The 16,215-nt window shown below is 37.1% G+C and overlaps 1 protein-coding gene across 8 annotated transcripts in view; it reads right to left on the bottom strand.

Annotated features, from left to right (window-relative positions):
• Positions 1 to 16,215, bottom strand: part of dync2h1 (dynein cytoplasmic 2 heavy chain 1) — a 105,438-nt gene that overhangs the window by 77,569 nt on the left and 11,654 nt on the right. For 6 of the 8 annotated variants that reach the window (XM_023351403.1, XM_023351408.1, XM_023351406.1 and 3 more), the window contains exons 21-47: positions 15,992 to 16,107; positions 15,723 to 15,850; positions 15,311 to 15,460; positions 14,673 to 14,878; positions 14,331 to 14,486; positions 14,127 to 14,241; positions 13,570 to 13,740; positions 12,636 to 12,794; positions 11,976 to 12,044; positions 11,694 to 11,848; positions 11,161 to 11,293; positions 10,959 to 11,076; positions 10,701 to 10,813; positions 10,443 to 10,556; positions 10,125 to 10,275; positions 6,836 to 7,041; positions 6,256 to 6,438; positions 5,571 to 5,753; positions 5,034 to 5,257; positions 4,689 to 4,804; positions 2,896 to 3,098; positions 2,663 to 2,794; positions 2,058 to 2,190; positions 1,688 to 1,895; positions 1,339 to 1,468; positions 862 to 1,017; positions 520 to 779 (exon numbers count right to left, since the gene is read on the bottom strand). In XM_023351403.1, coding sequence (XP_023207171.1) covers positions 520 to 779; positions 862 to 1,017; positions 1,339 to 1,468; positions 1,688 to 1,895; positions 2,058 to 2,190; positions 2,663 to 2,794; positions 2,896 to 3,098; positions 4,689 to 4,804; positions 5,034 to 5,257; positions 5,571 to 5,753; positions 6,256 to 6,438; positions 6,836 to 7,041; positions 10,125 to 10,275; positions 10,443 to 10,556; positions 10,701 to 10,813; positions 10,959 to 11,076; positions 11,161 to 11,293; positions 11,694 to 11,848; positions 11,976 to 12,044; positions 12,636 to 12,794; positions 13,570 to 13,740; positions 14,127 to 14,241; positions 14,331 to 14,486; positions 14,673 to 14,878; positions 15,311 to 15,460; positions 15,723 to 15,850; positions 15,992 to 16,107 — 4,188 coding nt within the window. The remainder of the gene's footprint in view (positions 1 to 519; positions 780 to 861; positions 1,018 to 1,338; positions 1,469 to 1,687; positions 1,896 to 2,057; positions 2,191 to 2,662; positions 2,795 to 2,895; positions 3,099 to 4,688; positions 4,805 to 5,033; positions 5,258 to 5,570; positions 5,754 to 6,255; positions 6,439 to 6,835; positions 7,042 to 10,124; positions 10,276 to 10,442; positions 10,557 to 10,700; positions 10,814 to 10,958; positions 11,077 to 11,160; positions 11,294 to 11,693; positions 11,849 to 11,975; positions 12,045 to 12,635; positions 12,795 to 13,569; positions 13,741 to 14,126; positions 14,242 to 14,330; positions 14,487 to 14,672; positions 14,879 to 15,310; positions 15,461 to 15,722; positions 15,851 to 15,991; positions 16,108 to 16,215) is intronic. The other 2 variants (XM_023351405.1, XM_023351410.1) reach the window with 1 other exon arrangement.

Genomic DNA, 16,215 nt, shown 5'->3' with positions numbered 1-16,215 from the left:
GTACTGATGCGCTATTCTGTTATAACCTGCAGGGGACAGCAAGTATCCTCAGGCACTGACTCCCAAACCCATTTCCAAACCCACAGAGTGCAGAGGAGGAGTGTTTAATAATATTCATACCCGTACGTGCTCGACTGTGGAGTATTCCACCTGCCTCCTAAAATCACTCTAAAAACTGAACCTGGTAAAAATCGGGAAATTTAAAATTCATGTTGCACATAGTCAATATTTAGTAAAGTGCTGTTAAAATGTGTATGTTTAAATGGTACCATCTAAAACATAAAGGCTAAAACTAACTAAACTAATATTTACTTGATTTTGGGTAGTTTAATGCTGAATATTTTACACTTAGTTTCAAGAATAATTATTTGTTTAAGTGGTATTTAAACAAGCTGCCTTTTCAAGTGCAGGAAACTGCAGATTAAACCTAAAAGGTGGGAACCACTTGACAGTTTTTTATGGCTTAAATATATCTGCATATTGTGTTTGTGTGCACTTGTGTAGTGCATGTGTAACTACCCCTTTCCGCAGCCCTCTGGTCCAACCACCATGAAGGGCTGCCTGTGCCGAGCTGTGAGCCATGGAGAGAAACCGTGCAAACCTCTCTGCATGCCAGGAGTCTCTATTACAGGTAGAACATGTGTGTGAAAAAAATGCTCCAAGGTGAGCTCCTCAGGACGTTGAAATGTATAAGCTGCTAGGTGGCCACTGTCGGAATTATAGAAGGTATCAAGTGGTTTTCTGGCATCTGGTGGACTTTCTCTTGCCCAGCTCAGCAACTGCAAGATTAAAAACCTTAACTTAATTATGACTTTAAGACTTGCAGATTACAACTCAAAAGAAAAAAAAAACAGTTCTTACCTCTTTAGCAAGCTCATGTCGTGTCTTGAGATTGAGATTTCCTCCAAGGCCCCTTAGAAGACCAACAATAAACTCTCCTCTCTCAGACACAGCATTGAGGTGGGACAAAGAATTCAATACTGTGCCCACCAGACTAGTTTCCACCACAAAGTCATTCTGGAGGTCAGAAAAAAGATGGAATCTGAGATATACAAGGTTCACTCAAGACGCAAGTGCCAACAAGAAGTGAGTCTTGGTTTTTAAGAAGTGATTAGTGCTCCTAGAATGTTAGCTATTAAAAACTAATGTAGTCAATACATTCACCTGTAGTTGGACAAGTCTAGAGTTTACCTATATCTAGCAAACACGGCCACAGTTTTTGGGGTGTGTAAAATTCTATCAACATTGAATAAACCTCAAAGAAAAAATAACGTATTTTGAATTAACCACAATAACAGATTGTTATGTTTGACCCATGGTCTATTGGAAGTAACCTGCCTGTTTAAGAACCCAGTCCAGAGCTCTTTGGAAGTAGTCGCCCAGCCAGTTTTCTAGGTTACTGCGACACTCCTCAGGCTGACCCCTTATCCACGACTTCACTAAAGCACCAACATCAATGTCTTCATCACTAGGGATGCAAGCAGGAAGAACAAGAGATAAATTTAAAGGTTAATTTTGTTTCAACAGCACTTTAAAGCAAACATTGCACCAAAGTGCTGCACACCAATGACTTAACACAGCCAAAATCAATAAAATAATACTTCATAAAAAAATGAAACCACAAACTAAGAAATTGAAAAGATCAGACATAACTGCATGTTTAAGCTTTCTTTGAACACTGCCTGACCTGAGAAAGATCATGCCCATGCGAGATATGGTTGCTGGAGAGGCACAGCTCAGGTCATGGGTCTCAAACAGGAAGTTCACATTGGGTCCAAACTGGATACGCTCGCCACTGGGCATGGTTAACAAACGATTATCATCAAGGACAGAGTTTAGACTTTCAACCCACTCTGGGTCAATGTCTCCATCACACACTATCCAGGAGTTCACATCTAGAAAACAAAAGGAGTACAATGCATGTACCATACTCCAGTCAGCATCATTATGTCAAAATAAAATTTAATAGGTAGGGTTTAAATAAGTATTTTAACTCCATCTCAGATGTAAAATGTCTTGATAAGCGGCACACATCGGTGAATTTGGGTGCATCTTACCTTGTGGTTCTCTGACCACAGTCCTGGCGCTGTGGGTGAGAACACCATCAGACCATTCTCTGGTGTCCATGTCTATATGTCCCAAGAGCTGCTGCCTGGGCATGGCTTTAGGATTCATTGTGTACTGTTTCACCTTCAGAGATCAGAAGAAGCACACCTTGATGACAGGCTTGAGAAAGCTTGCTTTTTTTAACTCTGTTACTAAGCTTCCAATTTTTTCAACAATCGCAAATCTGGATGTTTCTAAAGAATTTTACTTTAAGTTAAACAATAAATTGCAACATAAATATGTTAAAATCCAATACTGATCATGCTAAACTTATAGCTGCACCTAAGATTTTTGAATTTCATTAAAAAGCTCAACTACTTTCAGTTAACTCAAAAGGTGAAACTTATGTAAGTTAAGATTCATTACACGCAATGTGATATATTTGAAGTTGTTTATTTCAGTTCATTTTGATGATGATGGCTCAAAGTTAATAAAAACCTACAATTTATTTTCTCAGAAAATTATTTATCATAATGATTAATAATACCATTATTAATAATTTAGATGGAAGTGCATACTAATTTCTGAAAATCTAAGATGGACATTTTTTTCTCACCACTCTGCCAGTCTTGTTGAGAGCTGCTCTTAGCATCCTCCACAGCGTAGACTTGCCAGCTCCGCTGGGCCCCACAATCACTACACCCATACGTTGTCTCAGCTGTTCATTCAGCTCCATTGCTTTCTTCAACTGAAACAGTCAACAATCAGCCTATTTTAGTGTTTCTTTGACTTCTAATTTTTGAAAACATTTGTTGTTTAGCCAGAATATTCTGAATGTACAACACACACCTGGCTGGGTATGAGTTCCAGCTGTGCCTCCGAGTAGACTTGTGTTAATGCATCTATCAGGATCTGGTCCTCCACATCAGTGAAATTAACTCCAGAGAAGACATCTCTGACCAGGGCGTCAAAACGAGAGCTGTCTGCAAATGTCAGCTTGGACATGGTGTTCAGTCTCAGTGCCTGCACCACCAGATTACTCTCCTGAACTGCTTGTGGATGAAAGAGACAACACCAACAACATTAAAAACATGTTGTAAATCGAAAACTGTAAAGAAAAAACAAAATAAGGCCAGTGTAGAATTAAAGACAAAAGAGTAAACTACTGAAGTCACTATTACCTTTGTTCTTATGCACATCCCTTGTTAAAACTGTGCCAATTGCAAAAACCTATTATAATTTAAGAGTTTGTCAATACTTTTGTTCTCTCCAAAGTCATTTGTCTTTCCTGCAGGCGCAATTGCGGTTTGTCTTTTTTTCTATTCTTTTTTTTTTTACACACACAACACAGAGACAAACAAGACAACCTTGGAGACTCGTAGAGTGTCTGGCTGCATGTTGGACAGATAAAAAGTGAGTAGTGGACCACTGGGATTTCAAAGAGAATGGAGGAAAGAAATAAAGAGAAGGGATAGGAGAGAATTAGAGGAGAGACAGAGAGGAAAGCACTAGGAAGTTAGGGAAGTGGTGAGTGGAACAAAAGCAAAAATGACAGCCAGGTATAAGAGACCGCTAACAAGAGGTTTGATGAACAGGAGAGGAGATACTGCAGTTAACTTAAACATTTGAAATTAAAATTAAAAATTGTATTTTATTACAATATATGTGGCATGACAGGATTCTGCTTCCAGCTAAATTTTACAAAAAAGATCTACATATTTTTAAAGCTTCCACAGCAATGTTTTTGTCCATATGATTTTTGCTTTATTAGGCATTTTAATGGAGCTGTCACCCTAAAGGTTGCATCCACAACTACCACCAGACAACAAAGCAACGGAAAGCAAAGTATGGGAATGTGGAAAATCAATATTTCTTAATATTCTTATTTTCTATTTCCATACTTATCCAGACCTGAAATCAAATTACACACCTTTCCAGACTGCACAAGAAGCCTGGCAATATGCATGGATGCATGAAAAACCGTTTCAAAATGCTCTTGAAGTTGCCACAAATTTAGTCATTTTCCTAACACAGCATCTAATGTCAGTATTTTAGTGATATTAAATTCTGACATGACTATACTACTGTGGAAAGTGTCAGACAATAAAACCTCTGCCTTCAGGCACTGATGAAAAACAATCTATTTAACTTCGTTCTCATAGCATAAACTAATATTTTCAGACTAGGGAGTATAATCAGTCAAAACATCAATTCATGACACTTGCAGCCATTTTTACTGTTTTTTTCTTCCAAACTCCATTAATCCTACAAATCAAATGACTTCCTTTATTAGAATCACTTCAAATTCAGAAGGAAAGAAAGCATCAGTCATATCATTTGATTGTAGGACTGACTATAATAAAGATGTCTCTCTTTCAGCAGTTGATGGATTAATGGTCATACCGCTCAATAGGATTTTCAAATATTTCCCTCTGCTTTTGCAACATTTTTCAAATATGATACTCAGTGACAGATTTGTGTACCACAAGTGTGTTTTAGCTTAGGGATAGCAAAGGATACTTCTTGAGAGATTAGCAAAGCAACCATTTCCTTATAATTTTCTTGTCATGCTCTGAGATTGGAGAGGTAAAATTGCCTCAGAAAAATATTGGAGAAAAAAAAAGAGCTAGTTGGGGACTTACTCCTCTCCTTGTTATGACCTCTCCTCTGTTGCTGTAAAAGACTGCCACAGGCTTTAAGCACAGTCTTCAGCGCTCGTAAACCCCAGTCATAGTGCTGCTGGGGTGTCAACAACTCCCTGGATACACAAATAGAGGCTTATTTCCACAAAGTCTCAGTTAACTTCAGCACCCACTGTAGCTCTCAAGGTTGGACATTTAGGGAAAATACACTCACAAAGTTAATATACACTTTTAGACATTAGTGATCTTAATACTTAATGAATCACAAAATCAGAGTAACATTTGCAATAGGAAGTTTTCAAAACAAATGTCAATACCACAAAGAATTCCCCACATAGTTTTTACCTGGCCAGGTTAAAGATCGCAACAAGCTTACGTCCCAGTATTTCTCCATTTTTGAAGCCTTCTGAGTAGAGGATGACTTCAGCAATGAGCTCATTGTCTGGCCGACTCATGGCCACAGGCCTGAACAGTTGCTTCAGGTTGTCTGGAAGCTTCTGCCTCCCCCCATAGCCTTTCCCTGCTGGGTTCAAAGTGATGAAAATCCCAGAGTTGGGGTCCAATTCCACCTGGAAAATAGGACGAAATAAAAAAGCTCTTCTCCATAAACAAAACTTTTTTATATATTATTTTAACACTTTTGTTTTCTTTGACTGATTGCAAAAGACACAACAACACTAACAGACAATGAATAAATAACCAATTAAAACTGAATTTGACTTGAGGTGAACATCAGTAAAAGGCACTGTACCACACGCAAGTAGCACATACAATTTTATAATAAAAAACTTGCACAATCACACAAAATATAACTGTTTAACTTGTTGTGTTTTAGTAGTTTAAAACGAATCTGTCAGGCTCTACTTTTATTTATTGTCTTACCTCCTTTCCCAGCAGCTCACAGGTTTTTTTGTGGTGTTTCAATGAGTCTTGGATGGCCTGAATCTGCATGGAAACTGCAGATAGCACAGCTTCTTCTAAACGGTTGAACTCATCAAAGCAGCCCCACGCTCCACACTTTACCAACCCAACAAATATTCTTCCCATTGACTTCACATCTATACCCTGGGAAAAGAAAAAGGGGAAAAAAGAATGTTGTGTTTTCTTCAATAATGAGTCAACCATCAATCCATCCATGACTTTTATCATTGACTAATTTTTGAATCTCAAAATCTGGTATTTTATCAGGAGTGGTCAAACTTTGAGAGCCACTGTATGCCAATAACATTGTAAATAATGGAACCTAATAAATAACTAAATCCTTACTGAATAATCAACTTATTAGAATATCATACAATAGTAATGCTCATCTAATTTGTTCCCAAAAAAATACATGTGGGAACTAAATGGAAATCGGATACATTTCCATTTAGTCCAAAGGAAGAAAAACAAAATGCAAATATATCATAAAACAATATGTCTCATCCAACTGACTTAAAACATTTTTCAAGTTCTTCAAATTTCATCCTTGTTGAAGGATTTAATTTGAATACTTTTTAAACATTAATACCCTTTAAAAAGTGTTAACAGTCAACTATTCCTGCCCACGTATGAAGTTTCTTTGCACCTCATCACAGTTGAACACCAACACCTGGCGTCCGAAGAGCCCCCCCAGAGCTTTGACGGACTCAGTCTTTCCTGTGCCAGCAGGCCCATAGGGGTTCCCACCGAGCCCCATCTTCATGGCCTGAGTCAGAGTCAGGTAGCATTTATCGGTCAGCGGTGTGTGTACCAACTTAGCAGCATTCCCCTGAGAGAGAGAACGAGTGCCATAGAGGAATCAGTTAAAAAGAAGAAGTAAAAATGTTAGCAAAACGGCACCAAAGGTATAAAAACACGTCAGCAACTACTAAAAGGCAAACAAAGAGGCATCTTTGAAGAAAAGGAAAACAAAATACAGGTAAAGAGTATGACTGAGTATAGCATGTGTTTACTGAGAACTGCAGTGGGGAAAAAGCTGTTATCTGCAGCAAGGTTATTCTGAGCTTGTGATATGTGCATAAACAGTGCCCTCAAAAGGTCAAAAGAGGAATTACCATTTCTGGTGCTAAGAAAATTCCTGCAAGGTGTGAAGAATAAGTGACTTTATTTTAAGTTAACGTGGAGCTGGTTTGTGGTTGACATGCTTAAATTTGCTTTCGTCCCACCTGGTACTCATAGGTATAGCTGAACTGTGCGTCCACCATGTGTATGCGGCAGCTTTTGTCTGTTCCCATGTAGAAGCGGAGCTGTTTCTTCCAGGCCCAGTCGTCAGTACTGGTGACGCCTGCCTGGTTGAGCTGCTTCGCCACGCTGATGTTGTGAATAATATCTAAGATCAAGGCTTTCAGCTTCAGCTGCAGGATATTGGACTCTAAACAGGAGGACATGCATAAATATTAACAACATGAATTTAAGCAACAACCAAAATCTTACCACATGAAAAGTGGTTTCACATGTATTAAGAGATACATGTGCAAAACAATAATCCCTATTATATCTCATATAGAAATAGAAAAACAGTGTAATGTAATCATATGTATAAAGTATTTTTGGTTCACAGGGAAATACTTCATTTGTAATTTCATTTGTCTGATCTTCAGGGTATAAGATTACTCTGTCAGGATCTCCTCCATGCTAAAAACAGAATGGAGATGAGAAGATGACACTTTTTAATCTATTATAAAATAGGCTGCTCTCATTAGAAATGCAAAGAAAGAATTAGAAATGCAACGATCAGACATTTTCCGGCCAACGCCAATTTCCAGTTTTCTTTTAGACCAATTGCAGTATTTAACAAGTTACTGCTGCTTTCTAAAGATTGCACAGCACAAAAGGCAAATAAATATGTTAATTGTTTAATAGACAGGATGTTTGAATCCATAAGACAACTAAAGAACTACACGAGCATCAGTCTGAATCAAAGCATGTTCCTAGCCCTAACCTAGATTTAATACTTATTTAACTACAAAAAAATATTGTAGTTAAATACACATCAAATCACACACAATTCGTCAATGAGTTGATAGTTATTATTTTTGATACAGGTCAGTGAAAGGTAAAAAACTGCTGCTTTTTTTTAATGCTGATGTTATGAGCATAAAATGCTGAAAATTGTACTTGAGGCAATTTAGAAAGTGACTCTAGTCTCCAACTCATCCAGATGAGTATTATGTTTGGTATACAGAACAGTCATCGCTGATGAAAGACAGTTTCCAAGCTGCAGAAGTAACTTTGCTTGCATGACAAATGCTGTGCCAGGAGGTCATTTCTCTTAGAGAACTTCCTGTTTTAAAATGTTTCCACAAAAATGATCCCTAATTCTAAGTAATACCATGTTTATATTTTGTCAAATGACTCAAAGGTTATCGGACACATTTATTCTTACGACCAAACACATAAGATTTAGCAGAGTATAGCAAAAAACTACTGAAGCCTTTATATTAACCCTTTTTATAATCAAAAAAATAATAATCTCAAGATAAAAATAGCAAATTTACTTCACTGATTTTAAAAAGAGATGCATCCAAGTCTGTGCATAGGAGCAGATAAAATACGTAGCCAAATATGTTGTCAAATTACCAATTTGTTTTGTCTCTGTGGCAAAGGAAAAAAGTTCCTCTTCTCCTTTTTGGTTAACAGCTCTTTTATGTAAATCTGAAAATTAGATGTTCCCTTCTGGCATTACTTTAGCTGCTTTAATTATTGTGAACAGGCTACAGCCTCTCCAGGTTGTACTTAAGGGATTCTGTAATGTAATGAGATGCTATCTTGAAAACATTTTACATTTGAATAGCTAAGGCTTAAGTGCAAAACAGTCTCAGAATGAACCTTGTTATCTGTAAACATCTTATAAGCCTAATCTACAATGCAATGCTTTAATAAATTACACAGAAAGGTCCTCTATAACCGTGCTTAAAAGCCTGGAGTCACATTTTGCCAATTTCTTACAGTGAGAAAAAATTGCCCCAAGTTACATTTCACAGACGAAAGTATAGAAATAAGCAATGCTGCTACAGTATGAGCATTTTTGAAAGTCATGCTGAATTACCATTTTTCAACAACGTCCCATAAAATGGTGCCATTACAAGTGCAAGGGAGAAACTTTTCATCTCATGCATGAATAACAAACTTGCATTAAGATAGAAAAGTTCTTATTTCTTTCTTTATATATGAGTTCTGAGGAAAAAAAATTGTCACATTTTGTGAAGCCATATTTTAAGCCTTGGGTCATTATAGCTTTAAGTCCGAAACTGTCTACAGAGTTTTAAACGGTACTTCCCCTATGAACAAATTCACACGAGATCAGTCATGAACAACTTATCTCAATGTCCCCTGTACAAATAAAACAAAACATTTTAATCACAGTGAGATCGCTAACAATGCAAGAGGATGTGAGGTGCATAAAAAGACAGTTTCTGTCTGACTATGTGACAATCAAACACACTATCCTTTACTTCATTTTTCTACATCATGGGACATTACTGACTAGGACATCACTGTGCAGAAAGTATAAAACAAATGAGTACTGGTGGATAATGTGAGATTAATTTCAAAGAGGTTCCACAAAACATTCTCATACAATCATAATGATATGCAATTTATCTGAAAAAAACTTCCACAAAACAAAAAATAATGAGTAAAGTACACACTAAAACTGGCAACAACTATAAGAATGATTATAGAATCATAATTTATCTTAAGGGACTTGCCACTAGTGAGTTATATGTCTAACCCAGTAATTTCAGGACAACAGGGTCAGAAGATATTAATGAAGGCCTGAGTGTGATTAATTTTGTGTTTTGCAGTGCAGAATGCAAATCATTGTCTCCAAAAGAAATTCCAACTCCAGCACACAATTTTTATGGATACCTTCAAAAATAGACAATAACTTACAATCTGTAAAGAACTGAATTGGTCAGAAAAACACACACACAAAAAAATATACATATATATATATACTGTATATACAAGTATTATATATAAAAAAGGCCTACCTATCACAAACCATGTTTCACACATATAACATACAGCAGACTTTTGAACAATGTCTCCTAAAGGAAAAGTGGAAACTGAACTTCAAAATGTATTATGATATGATACCAGTGACTGCCATTAAAGAAATTAATAGTCCTTTATGGGAAGAAAAGATTAAAAACTTCAAAACACCTATTAGGATAACATTCCCACATCTTCTGAGAATTCTGAATTACAGCATAATTATGAAGAAATAAAAGAGGTCCAAAATATTTTTGCAAATAAATATTTCTCAGCAGAGATCAGGGGATGTTAAATTGCATGTGGGATGATTGATAAGTGAGAGAGCTCTGTAGATCTGAAAGAAGAGCCTCAGATCTATTTGTCTGTTGTCAGGATGTGTTCTGTTCCCATTTTCTGGAATGAAACAAAAAAGCCAAAACCAAATGTTTAAAGATAATATTAACCACAACAACCCACCTGTGTTAGGATGGTCATCTGAGCTGGTTTCTACTGTGGTGTAGTGCTCCAATTTGCTATTAAGCTCCAACTCCAGCTGATGCAAACTTTGCTCCTTTATAGCTCTTTCCACATCTTCAGTAAACTGAATTTGCTCAGCCAGGCAGAGAATCTACATCAAACATAAGATAAATTAGACATATGTATTTCTTAGAGTGAATGATATGATTTAGACTTCCAGTCATCTTTGACATAATTTAATAATTTGAAACAGTTGTGTGGTCCAGTTTCACCAGACTTTAAAAACAGTTATGCATGTAAAGGTGTTTGTGTGTGTACCTGTGAAGGGAAGCGTGAGGGATCCACTTCCCCTTTCCTCTCCATAGACAGACATTCATTCAGCAGATGTTTCAGAGTCTCCTTCATTTCCAAGGACAGCTCACTTAACCAAACCTTGAAAAATTATAAGACTTAATGTATTGGCTCCAGTCAGCACAACATACAATTCTTGACAATGGAAACAATATTTTTACAACAAAAAACTCAAGTATACATCATGGACTACATCCTATAAAAAACTTTCAGAAGATTCTATACCTCAACAAGACTGGAGATGTGCACAACGTTTCTTAGCTGGACTACTTCTCCCTCCAAAGAACACATTGCGACAATGTTCTGGCATGGCTCGTCAAACACCACACTGTAGATGCCTGCACAATACATACATGCAGATTTCAGTGTTTAAATTATTACTGCCCAGTCGGATGGCAGGGAAACAAAAGGATGGAATGAAGCAAGATATATCAGCACAATATAGATGATGAAAACAACTAAAAAAAAAGAGAGGTGGTCGACCTGCAAAGAGTTTTTTCAAGTGAGACTGGATGACACTCGGGTTTGTCGCCTGTCCCAGAATTTCTAAAAGATCATCATCACCAATAAAATAGAATCGTGGGAAAGCAGAACGCTTCTCCTGCAAAAGCCACACAATTTTAACAATTTAACTATTTGCTGGAAAGCAAAATATATTTGGACAGAGCAAAGTCTGTAAATGTACCTCCAAGAACTCATTCAGTGACTTCTGGCAGCGCTGCAGCTGATCCAGCAATGTGACCAGGGAGTTTCTGATGCCAGCCCGTGAGCTCAGAGAAACAACTCTGTTGTCCCTCTGGATGTCTGACATTATACATCTGTTGCATATGTGGAAAAAAAATTGTGTTTGTTTTTTTTCCATAAAATGCATTTTATTGATTATCTGTCTATATCAGTGGTATCAAAGTCGGTCCTCGAGGGCCGGCATCCTGCATGTTTTCGTTCTCTCCCTGGTTTAACGCATTTGGATCCAATGATGGCTCGTTAGAAGGCCTAAGAAGAACATTGACAAACTGAGGAGGTTGTTACGACCGCAGGGAGAGAACTAAAACATGCAGGACGCCGGCCCTCGAGGACCGACTTTGGGCACCCCTGGTCTATATCCTCATGTCTTTTGTGTAACTATCATATAAAAAAATACACACTTATATAAAACAACTAGCAAACAGAAAGTATGGGCAGCATTTCGATGGGAATGTGGGACAAAGTACAGAGTACCTGAAATCTTCATCCACTCGTTTAAAGCGGGCCTCCTCTCGAGGCAACGCTCCTCTTCCAAAAATAGGCTCTAGGTAAACCCAGCGTCTCTGAATGGCATTAAGGTTAAGCAGATACTCATCTAAATCTGACAGGCGAACCTCCCACAGGCTGATCTGAAGAGACAATGCATCAATGTTATTATTTTGGCTATAACCACTTAAAAATGTTAAGATCTGTAAACTTGTCGAATCCTAAGGAACAAATATTCACAAATTCAAGTTTACAATAATCTGATCTAACCTTGTCCTGGAAGTTGCCATAGTAGGGTGAGTCTTTCAAAGACTGCAGCAAACAGCGGTTATCTCCCACCTGTATGAGCAGAGAATGGTGATAAAGTCAGTGTTTGCTAAGCCGTAACATTTCAGTGCATATTAATGTGCCTGTATTTCCTACAACATATCTTTTCAACATCATCTTTTCCTCTAAAACAGTAATTTAAGGTAAGTTCTTAGGTTTAAGTTTAAGACCAGCCTGAAAAATTACGTAACAAAAAGAAAGCTTATCTAGTTAAATAATAATATTCTCTTCTTTTTGAATTAAATGCTAAAATGTTTGCATGCAGCCTTTTTTAGAAGCAGAAAGTGGACAGAATTTGAGCCAAATCGATTAACATTTGCAAATAAATTGATAATAAAGCATGAAAGTGACACCTACTCAAAGAATATAAGCAAAACAGTCAAACAGACTCCTGTAAGTTACTCTGAATGTAATTTAGCACTCACTCTATGACTAGTGAGGTGATATATTTACTGTTAAATCAATTTTTACTATAATGAAGTTATTTCCAACTCTATGATAATAAATTGTAATCACTGTGTCCCAACATGTAATTAGTAGTCCTTATTTTATAGACCTTTTACACACACATCCACTTAAAACAACAAGGTGGTTTCACGTCACCTGGTTGACTATATCCTTCCAGTCCTTGATGAGACTTAGTGTGCGCCCACTGCTGTCTGTGTACTCAGTGAGAGTGAAAATGGCTGCAGCACCCCACAAATCCAGCTCCCTTAGGGCTTCTCTGATTGACACCTCTGCCTGAGCACGACTATTTAGATCCTGCAGTAAACAAAGAAAACATGTGAAAACAACAACATGTTCAGAGCTTACTGCTTCTTAAAGAGAGATAATTAAAAGTTGCTGGCTCACATCATTACTGTGCTTAATGCATTTTGAAATAGCCCCCAAAATCTGCTGTAAGACTTGTTCTACATTCATTCTGACTGAGCCTCAGCTTTTTTGCAGAGAAGAATGGATAAATTTCAGTTTTTTGATGTGCAAAGCTGCAACACATATGCCTCCCACAAATCTGCAGCTACAATGCAAGCAAAAGGTGGTTCCACAATGTATTGCCTCTGACAGGGTGAACACAAAAACCTGCCATACATTTTAGATTTGTGTGTGTGTGTGTGAGGTAAGACAAATTCAAATGTGTGCTAAAGACATTTATGTGAGACCTGGAGAAGGTATATCACATATAATCGCAATAAAATACATGAAATGTTAAGGATTCAACATGACAATATTAGTTTAAGGAATATGAATTCTAAGTACAATTGACATATTTATACAGAAAAGGTGGTTGAAAATACAAATTTTGCATTACAAATTAATTTTATTTATTCATATTTTCTTTAAGTACAGTGTCTAATATTATTATTTTTAAAAAGGCTCAGAATCATCAACCATTAAAAATGAAGGGGGCAAATTTTACATCTCATCCCAAGAAATGTTTAGATAATATCTTAACCTGATTTACCAACACTTGAAATTATTTTCACATTTACCTTTGTTTAGATCAGTAATTCTCATCCATAGGCATGCTCGTACAAACCTTAAGCTCCAACGCTTTCTCTATGATGGTATTTGCTACTCCGAGGAGGTCATTAAAGGTAAGTCTCTCTAAGGTGGTCCCTCGTGGAAGACCCAGCAGACGAAACATGTCCAACCAATGGTCCTGTGAAAGGTGCTCCCCGCGAACATACTTGAGCACAGGTACCATGTTCTGACCAAGCAGAGAAAAATACAGACATAAATACACAAACACAAAACCATTGCACCAAATGTTTAGAAAAATATATCTAGAATGGAAACTCATTGTAATGTAATGCTCAATTCCTGACTCGACTGTAATAAGGTAAACATTAACTCTCATGACATTTAAGAGCAAATTTGTATATCAACATAAAATTTCCAGTACAGGTATAATATGTTTTATTTTACCTTCAACTGGATTGTCTCAACTAAAGACACAATACAACACAACCTCTCTAGATATAACTCTTTGCTCCTTTGTAAGAAAATAGATATTTTTTTGTTGCAAAAATGGAAAACGTAAAAAAAAATCCAACACAGCAAAAAAATTTTTTTTTTTTTTCGTATTGTCCACACCTTGTATTTGTCCACTTCTCCTTGGAGTTTAACAGACATGGCTGTTGGTTTTTCTAGTTTTCTCAATCGGTCTTGCCATGTAAAGAGAAACTCCTCAAACACATATGTTTTACTCCTGTAAAACCCAGCAAACAAACACATGAAAAAATACATTTGATGTAATAAGCACATTATTATCTTCTGGGTCTATCTTAGCAGCCAAACCTGAATGTGATCCAATCTTCCTGGGCCTTTTCTGTGAAGCCTTGCTGCCACTCCTCATACAGAATCCACATCTGACTGTGCTCATCCATGTCTCTTTTTGTGTCTTCTGCCAGGGAGAAATCTGGAGGGTCCAGCTTAAAATATGTGCAGTCTTCCCTGCAAAAGGTAATGTAAAATATATTGCTTACTCTTCTATTAAAATTCACTTTGTTCTAAACTGAGGTGGAAGTGAATACCATTGTTAGAGCAGAATATGTAGAATATAGTATACAAGAAGAAATTCCCCCTGCCTGGTCTTCCATCTACCCTTAATATAAGTTCATCAAATTGAACCAAACTTACAGCAGTTTATTGCGTACAAGCTCCAAATCCTGGAACTCCTGCTGTTTGTCTCTGATTGTCTGAAGGCAAGCAAGCAGGGCGGCATGATCACCAGTCTCAAGCATCTCATCTTTAGGTTTTAGTTGGTCCCAGCGTGCTTTGAAGCGCTCCAAATCTGCCCTGTAGGCACTGATACGACCAGCTGCATGATTTCGCATCACCTCTACCTAAGAACCAAACAAGCAAGAACAGAGAAGCAGCAAAAACCTCACCTGTTAGGACAAAAAGTAGCTAAAAGAAATTACTCATGTCCTTGGAACTCCAATATGTTTTTACTTTGACAAATCATTATAAAGTACTGCTTTGTGAAGTTTGCAGTTGGAAAACATAAATAAGTCCAGAGATGTGAATACTTCTCTGGATCCGTATCTGCAGTAGGTTGCAGATACAGATGCACCAATATTAAAATTTGGGCTGATGTCAATACCCTATACTAATATTATTGTTATGGCAGAAATTTGATGTTCACCAATATTATATATGTAATATATATTGGTCTAACACTAACATCAGCCGATACAGATGTTAATGCCGATATGTTGTGCACTCCTAGTTGCTGAATAGTAATTCTATCTAAAGTTAATATGTGTTGACTTCACCTGGTCTTTGATCATTAGCTGATGGCTCTCCATGACAAGTTCCAGTTTGTCCCACTTGGCCCTCAGTGAGGATAATGAGTCCAGACCTGCCCCAGCCACAGCACGCAGAAGGCAGTTTTTCTCCTCAGCAAACTGGAATTGAGGCAAGATCTAGGAACAAACATCAAATACAATATCTTTCATACTATATAGGCAACATCTGAGCTACACTGCATTGCCATGTAAGTGTCTGAAATATGATACATTTGTAAAAAAAAATCTAAATTTTATTTGATTTAATATTAACAAAACCTAATATCTCTAATAGTTATACTGACTTAAAGGAGTAAAGTAAGGTAACAAACCCTACACAGTCTAACTTATTAACACTATTTTCCCAGTTAAGCAAGTTTTAGGTGTATGTATGTCTTACTTCAGGCTTACGAGCAACGATCTGGCTGTATTTGCCAGAAGCTGCACCAATCTCCTCCATGCTTTCAGGTCGTGTGACCAGTGCTTCCATTGACTCTGAAATAAAGCTCTCTATGGCCTGTGTATGGCCTGAAATTAAGGGAAAAAAATAAACATAAAAAAGGATCTGACTGTAAAAGGGGATTTCATTTGGCCTAACACTAGAGCAAAAAAGGCATTAACAAAATGCAAAGAATTAAATGACTGGAGGAAAAATGTGAAGGTGGTTACCTTGTATAGATTTCTTAAGTGACAAGAGCAGCAAGTCAAACAATCTCTGGATCAGGTCATCAATGGTGGCTTTCACCGGCTCACAGTTGACTGTAATACAGTCTACCCTCTCCTGGCTGACGAGGAGAAAACCAGATCTGTTGTTAAAATAATGTGAACTGCACCAAACAATTAACCAAGGATTAAATCTATGTATTTATTAAATCTATTTCCATTTTTGTTGT

Source organism: Xiphophorus maculatus, chromosome 18 (assembly GCF_002775205.1).
Source record: "Xiphophorus maculatus strain JP 163 A chromosome 18, X_maculatus-5.0-male, whole genome shotgun sequence".
Classification (NCBI taxonomy): Eukaryota; Metazoa; Chordata; class Actinopteri; order Cyprinodontiformes; family Poeciliidae; genus Xiphophorus; species Xiphophorus maculatus.
This window is presented reverse-complemented; position numbering and strand designations above follow the sequence as displayed.